Source organism: Sciurus vulgaris (genome assembly GCF_902686455.1).
Source record: "Sciurus vulgaris genome assembly, chromosome: 3".
NCBI classification, from domain to species: Eukaryota; Metazoa; Chordata; class Mammalia; order Rodentia; family Sciuridae; genus Sciurus; species Sciurus vulgaris.
Window position 1 is genome coordinate 184,943,122 of NC_136463.1, and position 20,970 is coordinate 184,964,091.

The following is a 20,970-nucleotide window of genomic DNA, read 5'->3' on the forward strand; positions in this document are numbered from 1 at the left end:
TGAGCCTACTTCGTGTCACGCACAGGCCCGCCTGGAGCACAGCAGCGGCCTCCCTGTGTGTGCAGCCGTGGGGCCTCCGGGGCCCCGCCCTCACCGGGGAGCCTCCGACCCAGGCAGGGAGACATGGTCACTCGGTGGCTGAACCCGCTAATACGTGACAGCAAATGGGGCGTGAAATGCGGTACTTGGTATACAGCATGCACTCGGTGATTCTCACGCCGAGAAAACAGGGCCATTTTTAACTTGCTGACACAATGTTTGCAGTGTTTCATCATGAAATTGTTCTGATTAACAATCAACGTCTAGAGAGGGGCCATCCAAGTCATTTTTTTAAATGTGATGAATCAGAGGGTTTGTTAAAGGCCACTGCATCTTCTTTTGCAAGCAGTCCTCGGCACTTGACCCAAGAGCGCGGCCCCTTACGTGGAGTCCACGTCCAGATGTGCGTCTTTGCTGCGGTTTTTGATTGGGTCTGTTGAACCCGGGAGGTGTCTCAGCCTCTGTGTCAGTTGACCTCATGGTCGGGAGGTGTGTTCTGTGTGGACGGGGGTGGTGCGTGGCTTCTGTCCGTCTCCAGGTCGGAACAGAAGAGGCTTTCGTGGGGGAGTTCGCAGACCCTCGCGTAGCCAGACCCCACCTCTGCCCGCAGGCTGCAGGGTACGTGCCGATGCCATCATCCCTCTCCCTCCTTCCAGGCAGGTGGACGCTTGAGTGGACCACGTGTCTCTGGAAGACCCACCTGTGTCCTGGTGGGAGCTGGGGACCTTGGGCGTACCTGGACTGTGGGAACGGCCCAGCCATGCTTCCTTCCGGAAGTCTGGTGGTTTTCCAGTAACCTGGCATTTCTCACATGGAAATAATGCAGAAGACGCTGGAATCCGGAGGAACAAGCTCCTTGGCGTTGTGAGCTGGTGCACTTTAGAAGCCCCATCTGGAAGGAGGTGCGCCCTGGAGGACCTGCCTCACTGCCCCCCAGCCAGGGCCGCCTACAGCCATTCTCAGGCCATGCGCAGGAGCACCTCCCTGGGCTCCACCCACCCGAGGGCTGGGCGCCCGGCAGGTGCCCGTCTCAGCGACAGTGGTCTGCAGAGCATCAGACGGCTGTCCTGGGCACTCAGCGATCGAGCCCAGGTGCACACGCCCAGGGAGCACAGCCTGACTCGGTCCCCCGCTTTGTGCCCATTTCTGCTCTGTCCTCCGTAGTGTTTAGGTTTCCAGGGAACGGACTCATGGCGGCCACAGCAGAGTGGGTCAGCATGAGCACCAACGTGGCAGGAATACTCGTGCTGCCTTCTAGAGGCCCAGGTGGAACATCCTTGGGCCAGGCGTAGGGTCCACTGTCTATCTGCTCTGGCACGTAGTGGGGCTGCCCAGAGTACTGTGTTGAGCAGGCCCCTGAGACTCAGTCATGGCCAGAGCCACCTGCCACCAGGGATGGGGACCCAGGAGGCACTTGCGGCACCTTCAGCCATCCTGGCTCGTCTGGGTACACAGCTGACCCGTGGCAGTTGGTCTGCCACAGACCTTTCTTCTCTCTTCCCTCCCTGGCCTCTGCAGCCCCTACATAGTCCATGTTCCAGGTGCCTTGGTCCACCTGTGTGCCCCAGACCTCTGGGCGGGCACTTACATGTCCACATAGGACCGCTGGGCAAGGTCTCTGTGCGGCATTTGCAGGCCAACTCCAGGTGGTGCAGTGCTGTGGGGGGTCCAGGGTGGAGCTGGGCCCACAGACAGCAGGGATTCGGCTCACCGGCCTGGTCACCTTGCCCGATCGTTTAACCTCCATTTGTGGTGACGTCCGTACTCATCCAGGTACTGATCATGAGTGCATTTTGAGTGTGTGTGACTTGCCGGGTTGTAAGTGTACAAAGTGAGCAGGATGGTGGGTCCCCACCTCGAGTGAGCTGCTCACCTGGACGTGAAGGTCACTCGGCTGGGCAGGGTGGCCTGCCCTGCAGGGAGAAGCGTGTGGACCACATTGGAAGTTCCATTTTTTGGCAGTTACCTTAGAATAAGTAAAAAGAAACTAGTGAAATTAAGTTTAGTAAGGTGTGTTGAGCCCAGGACATCCATCATTTGTCGCTTCAGCATGCACTCAGTGTGAAGCCACCTCTTTTCCTACCAAGCCTTCAGTAGTTCACATTGCTTACGTCCCAGGACAACCACATGGTATCACACGTGGCTTAGGATGGCCCTGCTGGGCAGTCTGGTCCAGGGGATGGCCTCCTCTTTGAACAGAGGTATATGAACTGAGCAGGTGGGTCAGGCAGGGAGGAGGAGCAGGCGCTGAGACCTTCCAGGAGACGAGCGTGACTTGAACAGGCACCAGCACTGAGCATGGCTGGCCCTGAAGGGCCAGGCAGTGCAGCTTCCAGAAATGAAAAAGAAAAACTGAGGGGAAGCAGGAACAGGGCGTGCACCCAGGACGTATTTGAAAGTGTGTGTTGGAAGCTGAGTGTGGTGGCTTAAGCCTGCAGTCCCACAACTTGGGAGGCTGAGGCAGGAGGATCCTGAGTTCTAGGCCAGCCTGACCAATTTAGTCAGACCCTGTCTCAAAAAAAGAATAAGATGAAAAGACCTGGGGACGTAGCTCAGTGGTAAATGCTCCTGGTTTCAATTCCTAGGGTTGCAAAAATAAATAAATAAGTCAAGGCGTGTGTTGGGACAAAGGACACATCTCCCACGCAGACTGTCCTATGCAGATAGAAAGATCGACACGTCACTTGGTCAACACTGGCTTTTGGCTCGTGATGGAGCCACCTGGGCCTGCTTTCCTATGGGGATCGATCAGAGCTGCGGTGCCTGCGTGAGGCCCGTGGGCGGCCACGTTCAGGGGTCATTGCCTGGAGAGAGAAGCAGCAGGGTTTTGTCTGGCCTGCAGGATCCCACTCTGCCAGTCCACGGCCACTGCGCAGTCATGTTCTCAAGTTGCCTGTGTCACATGAGGGGCCCTGACCCCTCCAGCTAGCTCGCTGTGTCTGGCCTGGCGTGCCTCCTGGGCGGGCAGTCGCCCGTCGGACTTCCTTTACTGAACAGTGAGTGTCCACTGGTGTGCTTGTGGTTCTGGGCCCCGGGGAGTCCAGCCAGGAGGAGAGGCGGGCAGTGAGGGGACCACGGGGCGCTTCCGCCTGCCATGGGGCCACAGAGGGGCGTCCTGCAGGGATGCAGGTTCTGTCATCCCTGGTGCTAAAAATCTTGTGGCAGGGAGAGACAGAGAGGGAGAGGAAAAATCCAATCCAGAGGCAGCGCAGGGGTAAGAGGATCAGGAAGGCGCCTCCAGGCCTGGCGGAAGGAGCGCATCTTCCTCCTCAGCGGGAGAGCGCTTGGTGTCCTTGCTGCACCCCGCGGACAGCAGCGCCCCAGCCTTTTCTCCAGGCGTTAATGTCCCTCGGGTGCCAGGAGTGCTGCGGGGCTTCACGGCACCGGTGGCCCTGGCAGGGAGCAGTCCTCTCCAGCGCTTCTCGCTTCTCGAGGTCCACATGGTTTTTAAAGATGGGGACGGGGACACAGCAAACTTGTCCCCGCCCCGTGCAGGTCTCTGCTCTTGTTACTCAGCCGGCTCAGTGTTCAACGGGATTCTCCGTCCATCATTATTAAAATGTGAAGTGTGTCGGTCACAAAGCATACATTTCGGGGCAGTTAGCTGAATAATTCTTTTCTTTATTATCCCAAATTACTGCTGAGCTCTGGAGAGGGGAGCAGTTTAGCCAATTATTGCCATTTGAGCTGGATTTGTGGGTGATTAGCTCCTGGTCGAATCCAGTCCCGGCCGGTGCTTTGAAGCCCAAGCTGTGTGATTTTCTCAGCGGTGAGGTAGGAATAGACGCGGCTAATGACAGGAAGGTCGCGCGGGTGAGCTGACCTGTGTGTGGCGCAGGTTTGGGTTTCGCAAATAGGGCATCCACAATAACCAGTGTGTCACTAACCCCGCCGTGCATAATCGGGGCTTTATAGGATTGTTGGAGATGCTGACAGCTCAATTAAAGTGTAACCCTTTGTACCCGACAACCTGGCAGAATGACAGAAATATTACTAACCAGGAAGGGGCGGGGTCACCAGGGAGCTGGTTAAAGATCCAGAGCCGGCTCCTCATCCGCACCCCTCCCCCGCTGCCCGCACTGCGAGCAGGCAGGAGAGCAGCTTGTCCCTGCAGTAATAGGCCCTCTGGAGGAGGGGCCTGGCACAGCGACGGGATTCCTGCTGTTTCTATGGAAACACTTTAAACCAGATGAGAAGTCACAATGATTTGGCATTGGGGGAGCCGTGTCCACTGATCAGGTCGGTCCATCTCCTTTCACTAAAACTTGCATCCCAGCACCACGTATGTGAATCGGCGAGAAGTTTCTATCTGAGGAGTTTCAGGGATGCCAGTTACTTGGGATTATTTTCTTGCACACAGCAGATGATTTCTCTGTTATTGATTTTGTCCAGCTAAGAGCACTTCCTGCACCCTGAATGGCACGGTGTGTCTGGGGTGTGGTCGTCCCGTCACGCTCTCCTCTGTTGAGCCCTCGCTGTGTGGGACATGGGCCACCCGTTCAGGTACTGGTGCCTCTGCAGGGGGAGCATGTCGCCCTCCCGCCGTGCTCACTTTGGCTTGAGGTGGCTACTGTGCCTCCTTGATCTGGTGTGGCTGAGCTGCATGGTGGTGGTTTCAGGGCTGACCTCACACAAGCCACCTGTGCAGCACTCAGGAGCCTGAGCCCACAGACCCTCCTGGCCTCAGAGTCCCCACTGCACGAGGGACAATCCAAGCACCTGGGGGGTGTGCTCGGCTCAGGGTTCCTGAGAGGCAGCAGGACCGGGACCAGGACTCAGTGAGTTGACCCGGGAGTGTGTCAGGCAGGGAAGGCAAATCAGCAACGTGCCACCTGCCTTGCCAGGTGCCTGTGTGTGGACAGGACACCCTCCCTGTGCCTGGAGCAGCTCAGCCGCTGGTTCCCCTGAAGTCCCGGTCGTGAAGCGCTGGAGGCTGGAAACGCAGGGCTGCTTTATCTGAGGCTTCTCTCCTTGGCCTGTCTTCTCCTGTGCTTCACCTGGTCTCTCTGTGACCATCTGTGTCTCCGTCTCCTCTCACGGGGACGCCTTCCCTGTTGGGTCAGTGCCCACCCTGAAGCCTTGTCTTCACATGATCACTGTGTAGAGGCCCTGTCTCCAGTGTGTGTGCTACGGGTTGGGTTGTCGGACCTGCACCTCTGGTGGGGCTCTGCTCACCCCTCTGGGGAACGGAGTGGCTGTTTCAGGAGACTATGGGGATGTGGGAGCCAGAGAGCAGGTGTCACAGGCTCACAGGTCGAGTGGTGGCTCCTGACCCTCACCTGCAGGCACTTGGCTGTGCTGTATAAGGCTCTGTTCACAGAGGCAGAAGATCAGAGCCAGCCACGTGGTGCGTGCGAGTGCCCGAGGCGTCGTGAGGTCTGCTGGGATGGGCAGCGTTCAGTCAAGGCTGGCGCTCCCACGGCTGATGCCCAGGGCACAGTGACTGTGGGCCAGGAGCAGAGCCCGTGCCGACCTACCCACCATGGAGGTGGGGGGGCGGGGGGCTTCCAGGCTCTGGGCCGGGTCTGTTCCTGGCAAGGTGAGGTCATTAACCACAAGGGTCATTTGTGCAGTGAGAGGGCAGCAGCTAGGTGGACATGTTCCATTCTGGGGGAGTGGGACCTGAGAGACGGAGGGTGGTACCAGGAGAGAGCACCACCTCCTGGCTTGACCTCTGCCCCCAGGATTCTCATGGTGACATTGCATCCACCCATCATCCACCCTGGGCACCTTTTGGGTTCTTTAGGTCAATTTGGCATAAGTCACCCTTAGTTTTCAGAAGCGTACCCCACAGGCCTGTGGGACTCTCAGGAGGTGGGGCAGGGAGGAGTGAGGTCACGGGAGCATGCCCCTGAAGAGGTGTCGAGACCTCTACCCCCTCCCACCTCACTGTGGCTTCTCCACCACCATGAGCTGAGCGGTCCTCTGCCACAGGCTCCTGCCCGATGTACCGTGCCCCCACTGGCCCAGAGTGACAGAGCCAAGTGGCAGTGGACTGAAACCTGAGATCGTCAGCAAGAATAGACCTTTCCTCTTTTTAAGTTGAGTCTCCTGGGTATTTTTGTCACAATGATGGAAAGCTGGCTAACATCTTAATTAGCATAAAATTATCCAAATCAAATAAGGAATTGAGTGATTGGTGGTCATAGCCTTTGGATCGTAGAGATGCAAGCTTTTCTCTGCAACCTTTTAGAAATTTGTAGATATCTTTGATTCCTATCACGAGAATCTTTTCAGAAGTATTTTGAATGTGAATCATGAAACAGTGAGCCAGTAACAGGTGTTAACTGTAGGACTGTATAAACTCAGAGGCCACTATTTTTGTTTGGTTTTGGACAGGGTCTTGCTGTGTGGCCCAGTTTGGCCCGAAACTCCTGGGCTCCCAACTTGGCCTCCGGAGGAGTTGGCCTCAGGCGTGCACCACCGCCCCAGGCGCAGCTGAGCATCAGGGTTTTGTTGTTTTAAAGTACAAACATCACACATTCCTGAACATGCAGGGTGTTTTTAAGCATGGCCAAACGTCTCTTTAAACCTGGTGACTAGAGCCTGTCGTCCCCTCCAGGCAGGATGGTCTCCGTCACTAAATCCCACTGTGCTGTTGGGGACGTCCGCCAGGGCCCAGCGGCTGATGTGCCTGGTGAGGAATGCTGCCTGGGGTCAGGGCCGGCGTGCCTGTTGATGGTCTGGCCTTACCTGGGGTGGCCCACGCAGCCCCAAGTGCTGCACTGTCACGGAGGAGCTTGGCCACCCTGGTGTGCGGTGATCCTCATATAAGCAGAGGCCTGTGCTCTAGGCTCCTCAGACTCAAAACAAAGACTGATTTGCCTGGGTGAGACCCCCAGCCCCTAATGCAGTCAATAAATCTCTGTTGGTAAATAATTGCTATTGAGCAGAGCTTTAATATAAATTTATGAGTGGTGTTTTATCACAGCTTGGGGCTGCAGCCAACACTGAGCAATGGATTTCAGATAGCACTTACATTCATTATGTTAACTTTGTAAGTTATTTAAAGCTTGTACACTTAACATTGCTTTTGGCTTTCAATGACCTCTTGGGACTAGACAAAGCATCGGCATGAATGAAGAAAGAGACTACAGCCGAGAGCCGATTCTGCACTTTGCACACCATAGAAAAGGGTCCTGGAGCAAAAAGCAAGGAGTGCCTGCCTGGGGTCCTGGTATTTTGGTGGTAGAGCATTAAAATTGTTGTCTTCCGGACTTGTCAGTCAATTAACAAGGTGGCAGAAATTAGATCAACCTGAGCCATTTCCCACTAAGATAAGAGGGATGATTGAGGTGTCATAAGGCCCCTGAATTTCTAACTTGGCAAATAAGTACAGATGTGAAAGTGCTGCTGTTGGTCTGGTGGTGACCAGCCGGGGAGGACCCTGGGCCCTGGGGCAACAAGCACAAGCCCAGGCCTCTTGCTCTGCTGCCTCCACTATTTGGGTCACCCATTGCTCGGTGATGAAATGGAATCTAAAACAGCACCTGCTCATGAGCTATCGTGACTCTGAGCTGAGAATTTGGTCTGGCCCTATGGTCATCTCTGTTCCACAAGAGACATCCAAGAGCATTCCAGAGGATCATAACTGTGACAGGAGGTCAGTGTGTGAAGGTCAGTGGCCGTCATGCACCCAGGACCTCGTTCTCCCCTTGTAGTCCCAGAGTCTTTCCCTCTTCTCTGGTCTCCCCAGCAGAACAGTCTTGGCTTCGCACAAGGCAGCTCAGGGTTCACAGGGCCTGCCAGTCTCCTTCAGGCTGTGGCCGGAACCTTAGAACTGGCTCCACGTCATTCCCGTGACATTCTACTGATGAACCAGGCTCAGGAAAGCCAGTGGGGAGGTGGGGGTGGTCATCTGTGGAGACTAGTGACTTGAGTCTACCCTCCCTTTTGCTAGGCACCCATAGCCCCAGACCCCCAGAGTTCCAAGCCATTGTGGCATCAGGCTCAGCTTGAAGTCCACAGCCTCATCACCTCACCAGGTGCGCGTGTGAATGAGGCTTCTTGGATCTGGTCCTCACCATCTGAAGACCAGGCACTTTTGGTCTGAAGGTGAAGGGAGTGTTTTATTTTCTGTGCACACGTACACACACACACGCGCACACACACATGGGCGCACACATGCACACACACACACACACACATACACACACCGTATGGCAGTCACCCAGGCACAGGAGAACTACAAGGATCCCCTCCTTATTCAACAGAGGTGGAGAGGAACAAGAGACCCGGGAGTCACTGGTCCACAGTAGTTCTGAAATCCAGACAGGCACATGTTACTGGTCCATCCTGCTCTGGGCATGGGAGATGGAAGTCCTCTCCCCAGAGAGCATGACTTGGGCCTGGACTCAGCTCTCTTCTTCTGTAAAAAAATGGCCTGTGTTTGCCTCTTTGTAGCTGTCTTGTCCTGCTTCTGTTGTGCTGAAGTGTCGAGGCCTCGCTCCGCTGTTCAGTTTGAACCTTCTCTGAGTTTTAGTTCATAGTGGTAAAATTCCTTTAAAAACCCTGTGGGTATCCTTTGTATCAACTTATAATCCATTTTATTTGACAAAAAACCAATCCACAGATCTCCATCTCTGATCTCTATCACTCTAATTGAAAGGGTCTTTGAGGCACTGCTGAAAGTTTTTCTGAATTCTCAAGAAGAGGGTCTGACTTCCACACGCTGAGGTCATGTTTACCAGCATGCCCTGCACTTGACCTTGGTTCCAATGCCCATCCTTCCTCCAGGAGTTTCTGCTGGCAGAAGTTGTCAATGAGAAGCCAGGTGGCGTTTGGACCTGGGAGTATCTTCCCTAACTCTGCAGGAGACGCTCCGGAACCCTTCCCTCTCACCTCTGCTTAGCAGAGCCAGGAGCCCTTCAGCGTTCAGCTTGGAGAGCCACGGCCAGGCGCACGGGCTCCTGGGGCTCCCTGGCTGCACGATACCCCCTGGGCAGAGGGTTTGCGGGTTCTGCCAGTGCGCGGCTTGGTCTCCAGCCTCAGGAAGTGTTCGCCTGGCCTTCATGCAGCCTCCTCTGACATCTCTAGGTCCCACCAGCCTCAGCCAGCTGCCTGGGTCCATAGCCAGTGCCACATGGCTTTGACTTTCCTTAAAGCAGCAAGGGAGACCAGTTCTGTTTTTCTCATCAATTGCTACATTAGAATCCACCTGAAACCAAATGATTTGAGAAAACAGTCATTTTATCACTTCCCATAAAATTTTGGTTGAGGACTACAAACCTTTAGGGGCACCAGTTTGCCAGAGCTGTGCCAAGCAGAGGCTGCCAGGCTTTCTTAAGGTTTAAACTAGCACAGATGGCATCCCTCCTGTGGGTTCCAGGGGTAAAAGCCATCCCCAGGCAGCCCAGAGTCAGTGTGGGGTGATTTACTTACACCAGCGGGGGTGTTGTGAAGTGCTGGTCACTGGGAGCCGTTTTTGGAAAATAGTCGCCATGCCAGCTGTGCCGAGTGGACAAGGTACACGACCTCTCTGTGCCTCAGTGTCCTCGTCTGTAAAGTGGGATGATAATGGTCACTGGGGGCAAGCTGTCCAAGGGTTAGTAATGGTACGGCACTGGGAATGCACCTGGCTCGGACGAGCCCAGTGTTGTTCGGAAATAAGAAGTGTTTTAAGATTGAGACCACACGAGAGGCGAATAAAACATTGCCTGTATTTGAGGTCTGTGCCGTGAAGGTTGGCCAGCGACAGTCTTAGGAGTCTCACATGCACGGAAGTGGCATCTGAAAGATGGACAAAGGATGCACTCTGACGGTCCACCATGTGGTTTTGCCCTGGGTTACAGCAACTCAAAGAGACTTAGAATCATAAGGGCCATTTGCACTCACTGATGGGAGCCGCCCGCCTGTGCGTCTCCAGACAGGCAGGAGCCTTCCGGCCTCTGTCATCTTCTGGCCAGCAGGCCTGTGGCTTCGTGTCCTCTAAAAGTTGAAGTGAACTATTTATAGCGCTTTCCACTTTCTCAGCACTTAGAGCTGTGTGAGAATTCAGGGTGGCAGAGCCGTGGAGAGACACAGCTCGGGCTCAGCCTGAAGCAGGAGGCACGTGGGGGCTGCTGGGACGTCAGGGGGGCTCTGGCTGCAGTGGTAAGGCTGGCCCAAGGGCGCGAGGGCTCGCTCTTCCCTCAGTTTCTGCTTAGCTGCTGGCTTTGGGGATCTGTACGTGTTCAGGGGGTTCCATGGTGGCAGAGTGACTGGAACCTTTAGCTTTGGGAGGGTCTGGGGCTAAGAAGGACCCTGGCTTGCAGACCCAGAATTCCCTGTCCTCAGGATGCTCAGTCGTGCAGAACGCCTTCATGCCACACTTAAGGCCGAGTGGTTTGATTTCTGGGGCCCTCTAGGCTCCGACACTCTGAGATTCTCACTTGCTACAAACACTTTTCAAAAATCAGTATTGAAAATTCATCAAAAAAAGGAAGGAAAAGGAAACACATTTTTCATCCCCGGAAGCTGTCCCCAAGTCTTCTCAGGCGTGGCCCAGTTGATCACACACCTCTGCCCGCCCTCTGTCGCCACAGCCACCTGCCCCACATAGCAAAGTGCTTCTTTCTGATCTGCTTTGGGGAGAAGGTCCTTTAAGTCCTTTGCACAGAGACGACGCATAGTTTTGTCCTTTCTCCAGCGTTTTGGCCAGCCTTTCCAAAGACTTACTGCACGTTCAGAAGTGGACTCTGGACATTGAATTCACAGGTGCCAGGGCCGTCCTTGGGTTGGGGTCCTTCAAGGAAGAGGCGGCCTGTGGTTGCCTGTTGCCTGTAGCAAGATGGGGTCCACTCGGCCCTCCAGGGGGAGCCAGTGCCTTGACCTGGCCCTGCTGGCCACAGCATCGGGCTCTTGACGTTGCTGAGAACCACCTGGGGGCCTGGTGGGATGGGAACAAGGTGCTTACCCACGGGCTTCAGCAGCATCCCAGACTCCGCTCGCCCGCCGCGGGAAGCCTTTCACCACTACAGTGGCCTTTCACTCCAGGTGCTTCTCTGACGCAGGGGCTTGTGTGTGCCAGCCAAGGGGGACGGGGGCTCCACACAGCAGGTGGCTTGGCGGGCAGGGTGCGCATCAGGGCCCGTGGCCTTCTCATGCCACCTGCTCCTACCCTGGACGGGATCTCTGTGGGTCTCACACTTCGTCTTAGTCTGCTCCGGAAGTTTCAGTATAGCCTTGGAAGTGTCAGCATGGAGGGGGACTGGAGCGCAGGACTTGTCCCCGAGATGACACCGCTCCCTCGCCGCCCCTGCCTGTCCGTGCCTCTTACCAATGTCCCCATCCGCCCCTGTCCCAGGTCACTCCTGATCACTTCTGTTCTTACCCGCCTCTCCCAAGTACTTGTGGGCCACTTAGAACCCTTTAGGAAACAACCACCTCGCGAGCCTGCCAGCACTGGCTTAGCTGTTTGCCGATAATGACAGACAATCATGTACACACAAAGCTTAATCATAGAACCCCAAATGATCAAGAATAATTGCAACTCACAGTTTTTTTTTAAGAACAAAGTTTAAATTAACAGTGATATTTTATCGTGAGGGATAATGAAGCACAACCACCGCCATGCCGTGAAGGTGGCCCTGGCCACTGTGCAGTGACCGCGTCTCTCACTGCATTCCAGAGCGAAGTCATTTTGTTCTGCTCAGCACGCGGTGTAGCGGCCAGCTCCACAGGCTCGCTCAGGCAGCGGAATTGGCGGCTGTTCTGGAGTCCTTTGCAGATAGCCATGACGATGAGCACTCTGCAGCTGGAGCACCCCTGGAGAAGCTGGGCCTCCTGCTCAGGTGTGAGCCTGTGCTCAGGTCACCTGGGGCCTGTTGAACTTGGGGTGCCCTGCCCTTCTGGGCTCTCAGGTGAGGCTGATCGGCCCACTGAGTGGCCCATGCAGGGTGGGAGAGCTTGACCCTGGCTTCCGTCTGGCCAGCTTAGAATCCGCCCTCGTGGCAGCCGGTAGAGGGGTCTTGGTGCACGTCAGATCAGCTCCACCATCTCCCGCCCTAACCCCACGTCCCCTGCAGCAAGGCCCGGACGCTCAGACACCTACAGGCCGGGCAGAAAGTGTGGGTGAGGAAGCCACTGGCCTCGGGGGAAGGAAGAGCTGTGAATGTGGAAACTGTGGAGACGGGCCTGTGTGCGCGGGGAATCTCTCCAGGGGCCAGGCACTGCCACTGCCGCTGCCGCTGCTCCGGATGACGAGCCCCAGGGGCGGGGCGCCCCACCAACAGCCCTGACTCTCGCCCGGAGGTCTCACGGGAGCCTGTGTACAACCAGTCTGCAGACACGTTTGGCTTAACCTGTTAGGTGCAAAAAATGTGTGATCTGTTAGCGTTTTAACCCAGGAGCCATCGCGTACAGGTCCTGTCACCCTTGCCTTGAGGATGTCGCTGGTGTGCCACCCCCCAGAGTGCAGCTGTAGTGTGCCAGTTAAGGACTCCCCTGTCTGGCAGCTCTGGCCACCCCACTCTTGGAATTTTCTGCAAGGCCAAGGTCTGCTTCCAGCAGCGCTCCTCATGTTCTCTGAGACCCCAGGGCCCTGGAGGCTGGGCTCCCGGGCTGGGCTCCAGTTAGCCCACGCAAGTCCCGCCTCAGAGCCTTGGGCAGTGGAGTGCAGGTATGTGTTTGCTTAGTTGGCACTGGGGATTGAGCCCAGGGCTCTTAACCACTGAGCCACAGCCCCAGCTCTTTTTATTTTTTATCTTGAGACAGATTCTTGCTAATTTGCTGAGGGTCTCACTAAGTTGCCCTGTGGTCCTCCTACCTCGGCCTCCCAAGTCACTGGGACTGCAGGCATGGCCACCACCCCGCGAGCATTTCTGCACTTGTTGCCTTAGAGTGGCACTCCTGTTCTCTCACTCGGGCGTGTGCGGGCCTGCCTACACCTCCCTGTGTAGCGCGCTCCTTCGCCTCAGAAGCCATGAGTTGCGCAGCATTGCCGTCCTGACCTGTCCTCACGAAGGGCGAGGGAGAGGGCGCACGACCATGCTCAGCAAGGCCATGACTGGAGGCAGAAGGAGGGCGGCCGAGGGGCTCAGTCTCTTGAGCATTCTTTGAGACGGGGTCACGTAATAAAGCCATGGAGACCAAGACCTTGGCAGAAGTACGGCTCCGAGCCTTTCTAGAGGCCTGCGACATCTCACCTGCAGCATCCGCGTAGCACACGGGATCGGGCCGTCTCCTCCACGAGAGCCACAGCACTTATCAAGATGGCCGGTGTTTGGGTTTCCTTCACTAAGACAGTGTTTGCTACCGTCGGAGCTAATTAGCCTCGTTCTGTTCTCCAGGAAGCTATGACGTCACCTCTCCATGCCTCCTAATTGGACTCTTCCCTTTTTTTCCTTTATAAATAAGTCTTGTGGCCTTCATTGGTGGAAGGATAATTACAAGTGCAGGCTTTGCCCCCAAGCCAGCCAAGCGAGTCGTGTGAGTCCATCAGCCCCAGGGGTGTGAGCTGTGGCTGCGTTTGTCAGTGGGAAGGGACAAAGCCTTCTGAAGCCCGGAGCAGCTCTAATCTTCCGGTGACACCACAGTGACCCCCAGCCCCTGGTATTGTTGGAATTCCATCTGAAATGGATGATGGAAAAATCTGAGCCCACAGGAGAACTTGGGAGAGGTTTCGTTATGCTAAGCGTAGAGATGGTGGGGTCCCCGGGGAGGGACGCGCAACGGTTTGAAGCCGTCGCTTATGTGTTACTGCATTGCTGGCAGTCACTGTCCCTCTCCCACTAATTGGTACCATGCAATGAAGCTTTTATTGCTTTGGTTTGTAGCTCGGTAACGTTTCCTCTGGGCTGGTTCGTCGGGTTGGTTGGTGCCACGCTTGGTTTGGATTGGTTTACACTCTCAGAAACCAAGGGGCACCATATTTTGCTGCATATTTTCTTGAAATAAGAAGTTACAAAGAAATGATTTTCCAAAGATTCCTTGGTACCTAGTTTCACATTTTGAAATGTTTCCCTCTGGCAACAGTGTTTAATAGTGATCAGAAGCCCAAGCTGGCTCTTCATCCTTTGGACTTGTGGAACTCGTGTTATGATCTGAGTAAATGAAACACTGTTGCTTTAATGCTGGTAGTTAGTTGACACTGGAGCCTAACTATACCCTACAGGAATGCTCACCTGGTTCTGTCTCGTGTGGCCATATTCTCAAGTGAGGCCAGTGAGAGGAGGCTCTCGGGACACCTGCTGTCCCAGGCCTCGGGTGCGACTCAGAACTTGTAACGTGCCTTCTTGCTGGGTCTGGGGGAGTCACCTGGCATTGGCCGCGTGTATTCTTCTGATCATGGTGACCGAGTGGTTTACAAACAGAGGAAGAGCAAGTAGAACCTTCCATCATCCTCAGTGTGCGGGGGCCCCAGTTAGCAGATTGTCACCTGCTCAGAGGGACAGACAGAGTCAGGATGTGAACGCTGGAGTTGAAATGGACTGAGCTAGGCAGGCAAGAAGCCCTGGCTAGAAAGGGAGAGCCCGGGGTCCCCGTGTCGGACCCGACCCTGCTCAGTGTTGGCCTTCAGCTTTCCTAACCCAGGAAAGCCTGTGAGCTGAGGGAGGCGGGAGGCATAGTTAAAACAAGAACATATTCGAGTCAGTCATTCAAGAAAGACTGGGTTAAATGTGGCTTCAAAGATGTGTCGATTTCAAATTCTGAATGGTTTTCCAGAAGCCCTCTTATGATTTCATTAAAGATGAATTTTAAAATTATACATAGTTCCTATATAAAACGGTATTGCTAAAGTCAGCAAATGGAATTTCAGTTTTTATGAGTTAAAATTCTGAAATGAAAGGAACTATGAAATGAAATGTCCTTATTTTTGTTATTTTTTTAAAAAGGAAGTTTAGGTTTCTTTCGTTAAAACATTATTCCTTTAGGTGTTTCCTGTGCGTTTATGACTGAGTTATTTGAAAGGTACAGTGTCGCCCTCCCAGGATGTTTAGTGTTTTATGTTGGGCTGATGATGGGTCTCTTTACACAGACACACAAAGAAATTTGTGAATACTCTATATGTGTTGCACATAATGAGGAAAAAGGCAAATTCAGTCCAAAATTAAGCATAATTTTCTTAAGTTGGCAAAGATTAAAAAGAAAGTTCAGAATGTTTAAAATTACCTTTGCACTGACTTATTCCATTCCCATGAGGCTGACTGGTTGGCTCCTTCTTTCCTTCCAGGGCATGCTCTTGAAGCGAAGTGGCAAGTCATTGAACAAGGAGTGGAAGAAGAAATATGTCACCCTGTGTGACAACGGCGTGCTGACCTATCATCCAAGTCTGCATGTGAGTTCAGCCCTGGGGCAGCTAGCAGGTGCAGGCTGCGGCTGAGCACAGGGTCAGGGCCCTACAGCAGGCAGCAGCTCACCTCTGACGTTTAAGTAGGAACTGGTCTCCTGGGCAGTCATGAGATGAGTAACACTGCCCCTCACACTCTGCTGGACCAGCTCTCTGTCTCTCCACTCCCTAGCCATCAGTCTGCAGTTCTCTAATTCTATAGAGAATGAAGTAAAACTTTGAGATGGAAAGGAGCAAGTAGTGAAAGAGAAGAAGAGGGTCCCTATAGGAAAATCCAGAATGAAGGAAGCAGTCACATTTGAAGCTAGAATTTAGCTCTGAATATCTAGACCAAAAAGAAGAAGTTAAATGCAATTCATGGCTCAATTTTTGTTGTCAAATAAGAACACATACCCATTTTTAAGGCAGGAGAAACTATTCTGTGTGTTAATAAAATGTATTAGATTAAAATAATAATTTATATTAGATTAAAAAACAACTGCTTTTGTCCTTGAGGGGAAATGCAGCCCTACCACCCACAGTTAGCTCTCTCCACAAACTTTGGTGAAACACGGGCTTGGCAGTGTTGATCTTGGTGCTATAACAGCACACTCCAGTTATACCACTGTGTCAAGGGTTAGTGGTTAAACTTGATACTTTTTAAGAATTGCACAGGTGTTGACAGGACATTAGTTGCGCACATGTGGGCCCTGCATCCACACGTGTGTGGGCTGTTCACAGGTAACTCTTCCCGTCCACAAATACGCTTGCACACCACTGTTTTCTGGTTGTGTGGCAGGCCCAGTACAGCTGAACCCTGAGTAATTGAACAGAACCTCAAAGGCAAATAAATGGACTTTGAATTTTTTCACTCTTACAACTCTGATTGGTATCCTCTCTGTGCCCGAGTCCTGGTTCACTCCCCTAGCATTGATTGCTGAAGAGTATGTGTATGATTATGGCTTTTGGTGTGTGTTGCCAAATTCCCGGAAACATTGTATCAGTTTATCCCCTCCAGCAAAGCGCAAGAGGCCCTTTTCCCTGGGCTGCAAGAAGGTTTACCCTAAGTCTTTCCAACATGGGTAACAGATGGTTCCTTGTTGCTTAATTTGCTGCTGGTGTGAGTTGCCCCTTCCCCCGTCTTACAGCTATGGCTTCACCTTCCAGAGCCCTGTCAACACAGCAGGTGTTCCTGAAGGCCCCCTATTGACATTACCTACATTATTAGCTAGTCAGACCCGCCTCTGTGCTTGGCTGGGAGGTAGCCCTGAGGATTAGGCAGGCAGCCTGCGGCAGAGGGTGCTCCCCGCGGGGTCTCCAGCTCAAGGCTGTTGGGAAGGTGTGTCCGTTCCACCATTCTGATCCTCACTTTCAGTTCAGTGGTCAGTAACTTACTGAGATGCTCAGCACTTGATTTTGAAATGGGCTTTCTGTTGGATGATTTTGCCCAACTCTAGGTCAGTGTGAGTGTGCCTTGCACAATTGCTTTGCACAATTAAGGTAGACCAGGCCAACCGAGGTGCTCGGCAGGTGGAGGGATTAAAGGCAGTTCCCCCCACAGAGCCTCAACTCAGCAATGGGCTTCCTGGGACATAACCCACCTAAGTCAAGGAGCATCTAAACACAGATACCAGGAGTACATTAGTGTACAAAAGATACGGATATAATCACATGGGTAGATATGCTCAGTCCGGTGGATTCCTTCGTAGACATAGGCCTCCTTTATCCTAGTGAGGAAATCTCTCTGTGCTCAGTTTACTCCTGGTTTATCTGGAGTAGGCTGGTTCACCAGGTGGCCTCTGAATCGGGCCTCTGGCGTGCTCTTGCTGGAGGCCCACCTGGGATTGGATTCACATCTTTGCCAAGGCAAAGATCGAGACCTTGCCGTCTGCAGCCTGCTGTGCGCCCTGCTCCCTCCATCAGGACGAGGCTGGGCTTGGCCCTCCTGGTGCCTCTTCCCAGAGCTGCCGTCCGCAGGGGAGCTGTGCTGTCAAGGGCTTTGTTCTCCAGAGAGCAGGGTCTGGTCATGGGCCATGGTGCGTTTTATGTGCCCTGCAGAAAGGAGTGTCTTCAACACGTGCTTCTTATAGGACTCCCTGGCCATGACTTGAGATTGACGGAGAATGTGTTTCTAGTCACTGCGCGTCACCTGCCGAGCGCAGGCTTCATCAAAGGGCTGTGTGCATCTTGCCAGGAGACACAGGTGGTGACAGCAGCAGGCTCCAGAAAGTGCCTGTAGGAGGGTGACTTTTCACCCTGACCTCTTGACTCAATGATCAAAATCAGTTCTTCAGAAATTCTCCCTTGGGCTGGGGCTGTGGCTCAGTGGTGGAGCACTTGCCTGGCATGTGCGAGGCACTGGGTTTGGTCCTCAGCACCACATATAAACAAATAGGAATAAAGGTCCATCAACAACTAAAAAAAAAATTTTTTTGGAGGGAAAAAAAAAAAGGACCGAGCTGGACTTAACTTTAAAAAAAAAAGAAAAGAAAAAGAAAGAATTCTCCTGTGCAGCAGACCTTTTCTTGTCCCTCAGTGTTGACCCGTTCCTTCCTCTCTCCCTCGGCATGCGGGAATGTTGCTGGAGGGCAGAGGAGGCACGTGTCGGGCTCTTGCTTTATGATTGGTTGGAGAACAGGTGCCACTGTCATTTGCCAAAGCTGTCGGGCTGGTGCCAGGGGACAGCCCTACATGGGGCAGCACTTACTAGTTAGTTCCCCAAGGTGGTGGCTTCACCCAGGGTGGACTTGCACTCATAGTCCAGTCAGACGGCCCAGCCTACCGCGTGACCCTTCATTGACTCGATGTCCACACTGGGCTTTGGATGAAGGTTTGGAGGGCAGCAGGTTCCAGGTTGTCCTGTTAGGTGCCTGAAATGGACCTGTTCCCTTCTGAGGTGTTGGGAGCTGCAGGCCTGTCACAGCTGAGTACACCTGGCGTTCCTGGTTCAGTGGGAAGAGGGATGGAGGAGACGCCCGGGGCAGCATCCAGACTTCCTGCAATAAGAAATCTGGGAGGGTGCAGATGTGTTTCTGGTTCGGAGGCTGAAGTTCAGTGTCAGCTGTTTCAAAAGTGGCCTGTCAGACACCAGGCACACTGTGACGCCTGTTTCTGAGGCTGTCTCTGAGATGTCAGATGGCAGAAGGGTCATGGAGATGACTGCATGAGTCGTGGGCCCCTGTGATGATGGCTAAGTGGTTGGATATCGGGAGCTCGGCCAGACGCGGTGGCTTCGGGCTTCCAGGCCATTCCTCTTGGTCCCCCTCCTCTCGCGGGCCATGCCGTGGGGTGGGCCCTCTTAGCATTGTCTGACCACTGGAAGCTGCTGCCTTTTTGATTCTCTGGGCTTAAAATCTGTGACCAGCCTCTCTAGGGGGAGAGACAGGATGGCAAGGATAGCAACCAGAACAGGGACAAACTTTCCCTAACAGAATGTGTTCAGCAGCCGTTTAATGATGGACATGGGCTGCCGGAACTGTCCCGAGGTTAGAACGTGTGTGCAGCTTTCAGGTCCGGCGCAGGTCCCTGCCACGGGCACGTAAGCCACATCCGTTCTGTGTGGCACTTCTGAAACTGGCGAGAAGGAGTCTCCTCCAGAAATCTGGAAAAAGAATTTGTTTAGCAGCTAGGAATTTTGAATAATGTATTATCATCTGGGGCACTTCAGACTCTTCGACTGTGTGACTCTGAAATTTTGACCCAAAACGCTTAATAACAGCCAACAGAGTGAGTGGGGAACCTGTTCTGAGACAGAAGTGGCCAGATGGGATCAGCTCCAGGCTGGGGCTAAGACAGGTCCAGAAAACCCTATTCGGTTCTTTTCATCTTTCTTCTCAGGATGCTGTTATTAAATTAAATGAAACCTAGAGCCCCGTTTAGATAACAGATGGCCGCAGCCAGCTAAGATGAGAATGTAGCTGCTCAGCAGGTGCTGGCAGCCCTCGGTTACACAGGACTGAGGGGTCCCAGGCCTAGGACTGCCCTTGTTCAAACTGTGGAAGTCCATGCAGTCTGGGGCTGGTGGTCGCCCCACTCCAGGACTGACCAGCTTAACTTGATCCTGTGTCTGTGCTTGGCATTCACCCATGATCGTAAGCGTCTGAATAAGACTGAAATAGTGAAGGTGGCCGGTGGGCATCTGTGGCTTGCTGCCTTGTGGGCCACATTCAGGTTTCTCTGAAAACAGTGATGGTCTCCAGCTTGTTTAAAAGCCTTATCTGTCCAGCTTTCCTGGGCAGGGACGTGTGAGCATCTCATGGCTCTAAGACCCGTGGCCGGGTCACTGGGGGCCTGTTCTGGGATCCTCAGGTTCCCTCTCTGTAGACTTAAGTGTGAGCCGTAAGGAGCACCATGATGGGAAAATAGAGGGGATAATGAGAAAGAGCTGGGACCTCGGGGCGTCACACTTCAGCACAGCCACCTATTCATCTTCCGTGTCAGGGCAGCGGCCATCGGGTGCACGGCTGAAATTCCTGCCTCAAGAGTCATGTGCGGTGTGATTCCTAAGTGGACCTGTAAGAATGAGCTCAGCAGCCACCGTCGAGCCAAGGACAGGCGGTGCCCTGTCTGAGAAAGCTCCCTTGAGTCTGGCCCTGGCTCTCAGGCCGCCCTCACGAAGACGGGAATGTTTGTGAGCAGCCCCGCCATTCAGCCCACACCTGGCTGGCATGTGTCAGGTGCTGGTTCTTGGAAGCTGCTCCTTAGACGCGTTTTCTGTCCTACCTGTCGCCCAGGTTGGAAACGGCTGTGGCTCGTCCCTTCCTCATGACACACGGGGCTGATCCTTCCCTCTGAGCAGCACGGACCTGCCACGCCGGGTGCTGGGTCCCCTGTGCTGTCGAGCTTTGGTTTTGTTTTGTTCCAGTCGATAGAATCAAACTCCCACTCTAAACCACCATCAGAATGCAGATGTCGCTATGTTCCTGATTTCTGAATCATGCAAAACTTCACTTCTTCACTGATGTAAAAACAACAACGATATCTGAGCTGATTCCTAAGTAGGTGTTCTTGAGACGCTGTTCACGGAGAGGGTGGCGTATGAGCTGCGATTCCTGCTGGGTGCGCCCATGGTGACTCTGTTCGTTTACTTAGTCAGCACTGGGGGTTGAACCCAGGAATGCTCTACTACTGAGCTACATCCCTAGCCCTTTCTAAACAATTTTTGTTTTGTTTTGCGAGAAGGTCTTGAAGTCGCCCAGGCTGGCCTTGAACTTGTGCTCCTCCCTAGGAGCTGGGATCGTGGGCCTGCACCCCCATGCCCAGGAGTCCTTGCCGTTGTAGACACACAGGGCCTTCGCATGAAATAAGGACAGCTGCCTGGAGGATGGGGGTCGCCGGTATCCACCCAGCCTCCCACATCCACCAGGACCCTTAGACTTCTTGAGGTCACGGCCGCTTGGTTCCTCTTGGAAAAGTCCTCCATTGGTCTCCCCAGAACTCAGTGGCTCCTGCCTGAACCTTCAGGTCGCAGACAGGCTGCCCACCCAGGACACACTGCACACGGCTCTGTCGCAGGAATTCCAGCTGCGCCTGTGATGGCTGCTGTCCCCCCAGGAGATGATAGGTGGCCGTGCTGAACTATGACGCCCAGGTCTGAGTCCTCATCATCCTCACCATTTCTCCATCACAGTGGCTTCAGCTCTGGGACCGTGGGACAGCTGAGCACCCCGAGGAGACAGGCCTCC

General features: G+C 53.8%; 1 protein-coding gene across 11 annotated transcripts in view; it reads left to right on the plus strand.

Annotated features, from left to right (window-relative positions):
- AGAP1 (ArfGAP with GTPase domain, ankyrin repeat and PH domain 1) overlaps nucleotides 1-20,970 on the plus strand; it is a 479,134-nt gene that overhangs the window by 278,864 nt on the left and 179,300 nt on the right. For all 11 annotated transcript variants that reach the window (XM_079132266.1, XM_079132265.1, XM_079132259.1 and 8 more), the window contains one exon: nucleotides 15,191-15,295. In XM_079132266.1, the coding sequence (XP_078988392.1) occupies nucleotides 15,191-15,295 (105 nt within the window). The remainder of the gene's footprint in view (nucleotides 1-15,190; nucleotides 15,296-20,970) is intronic.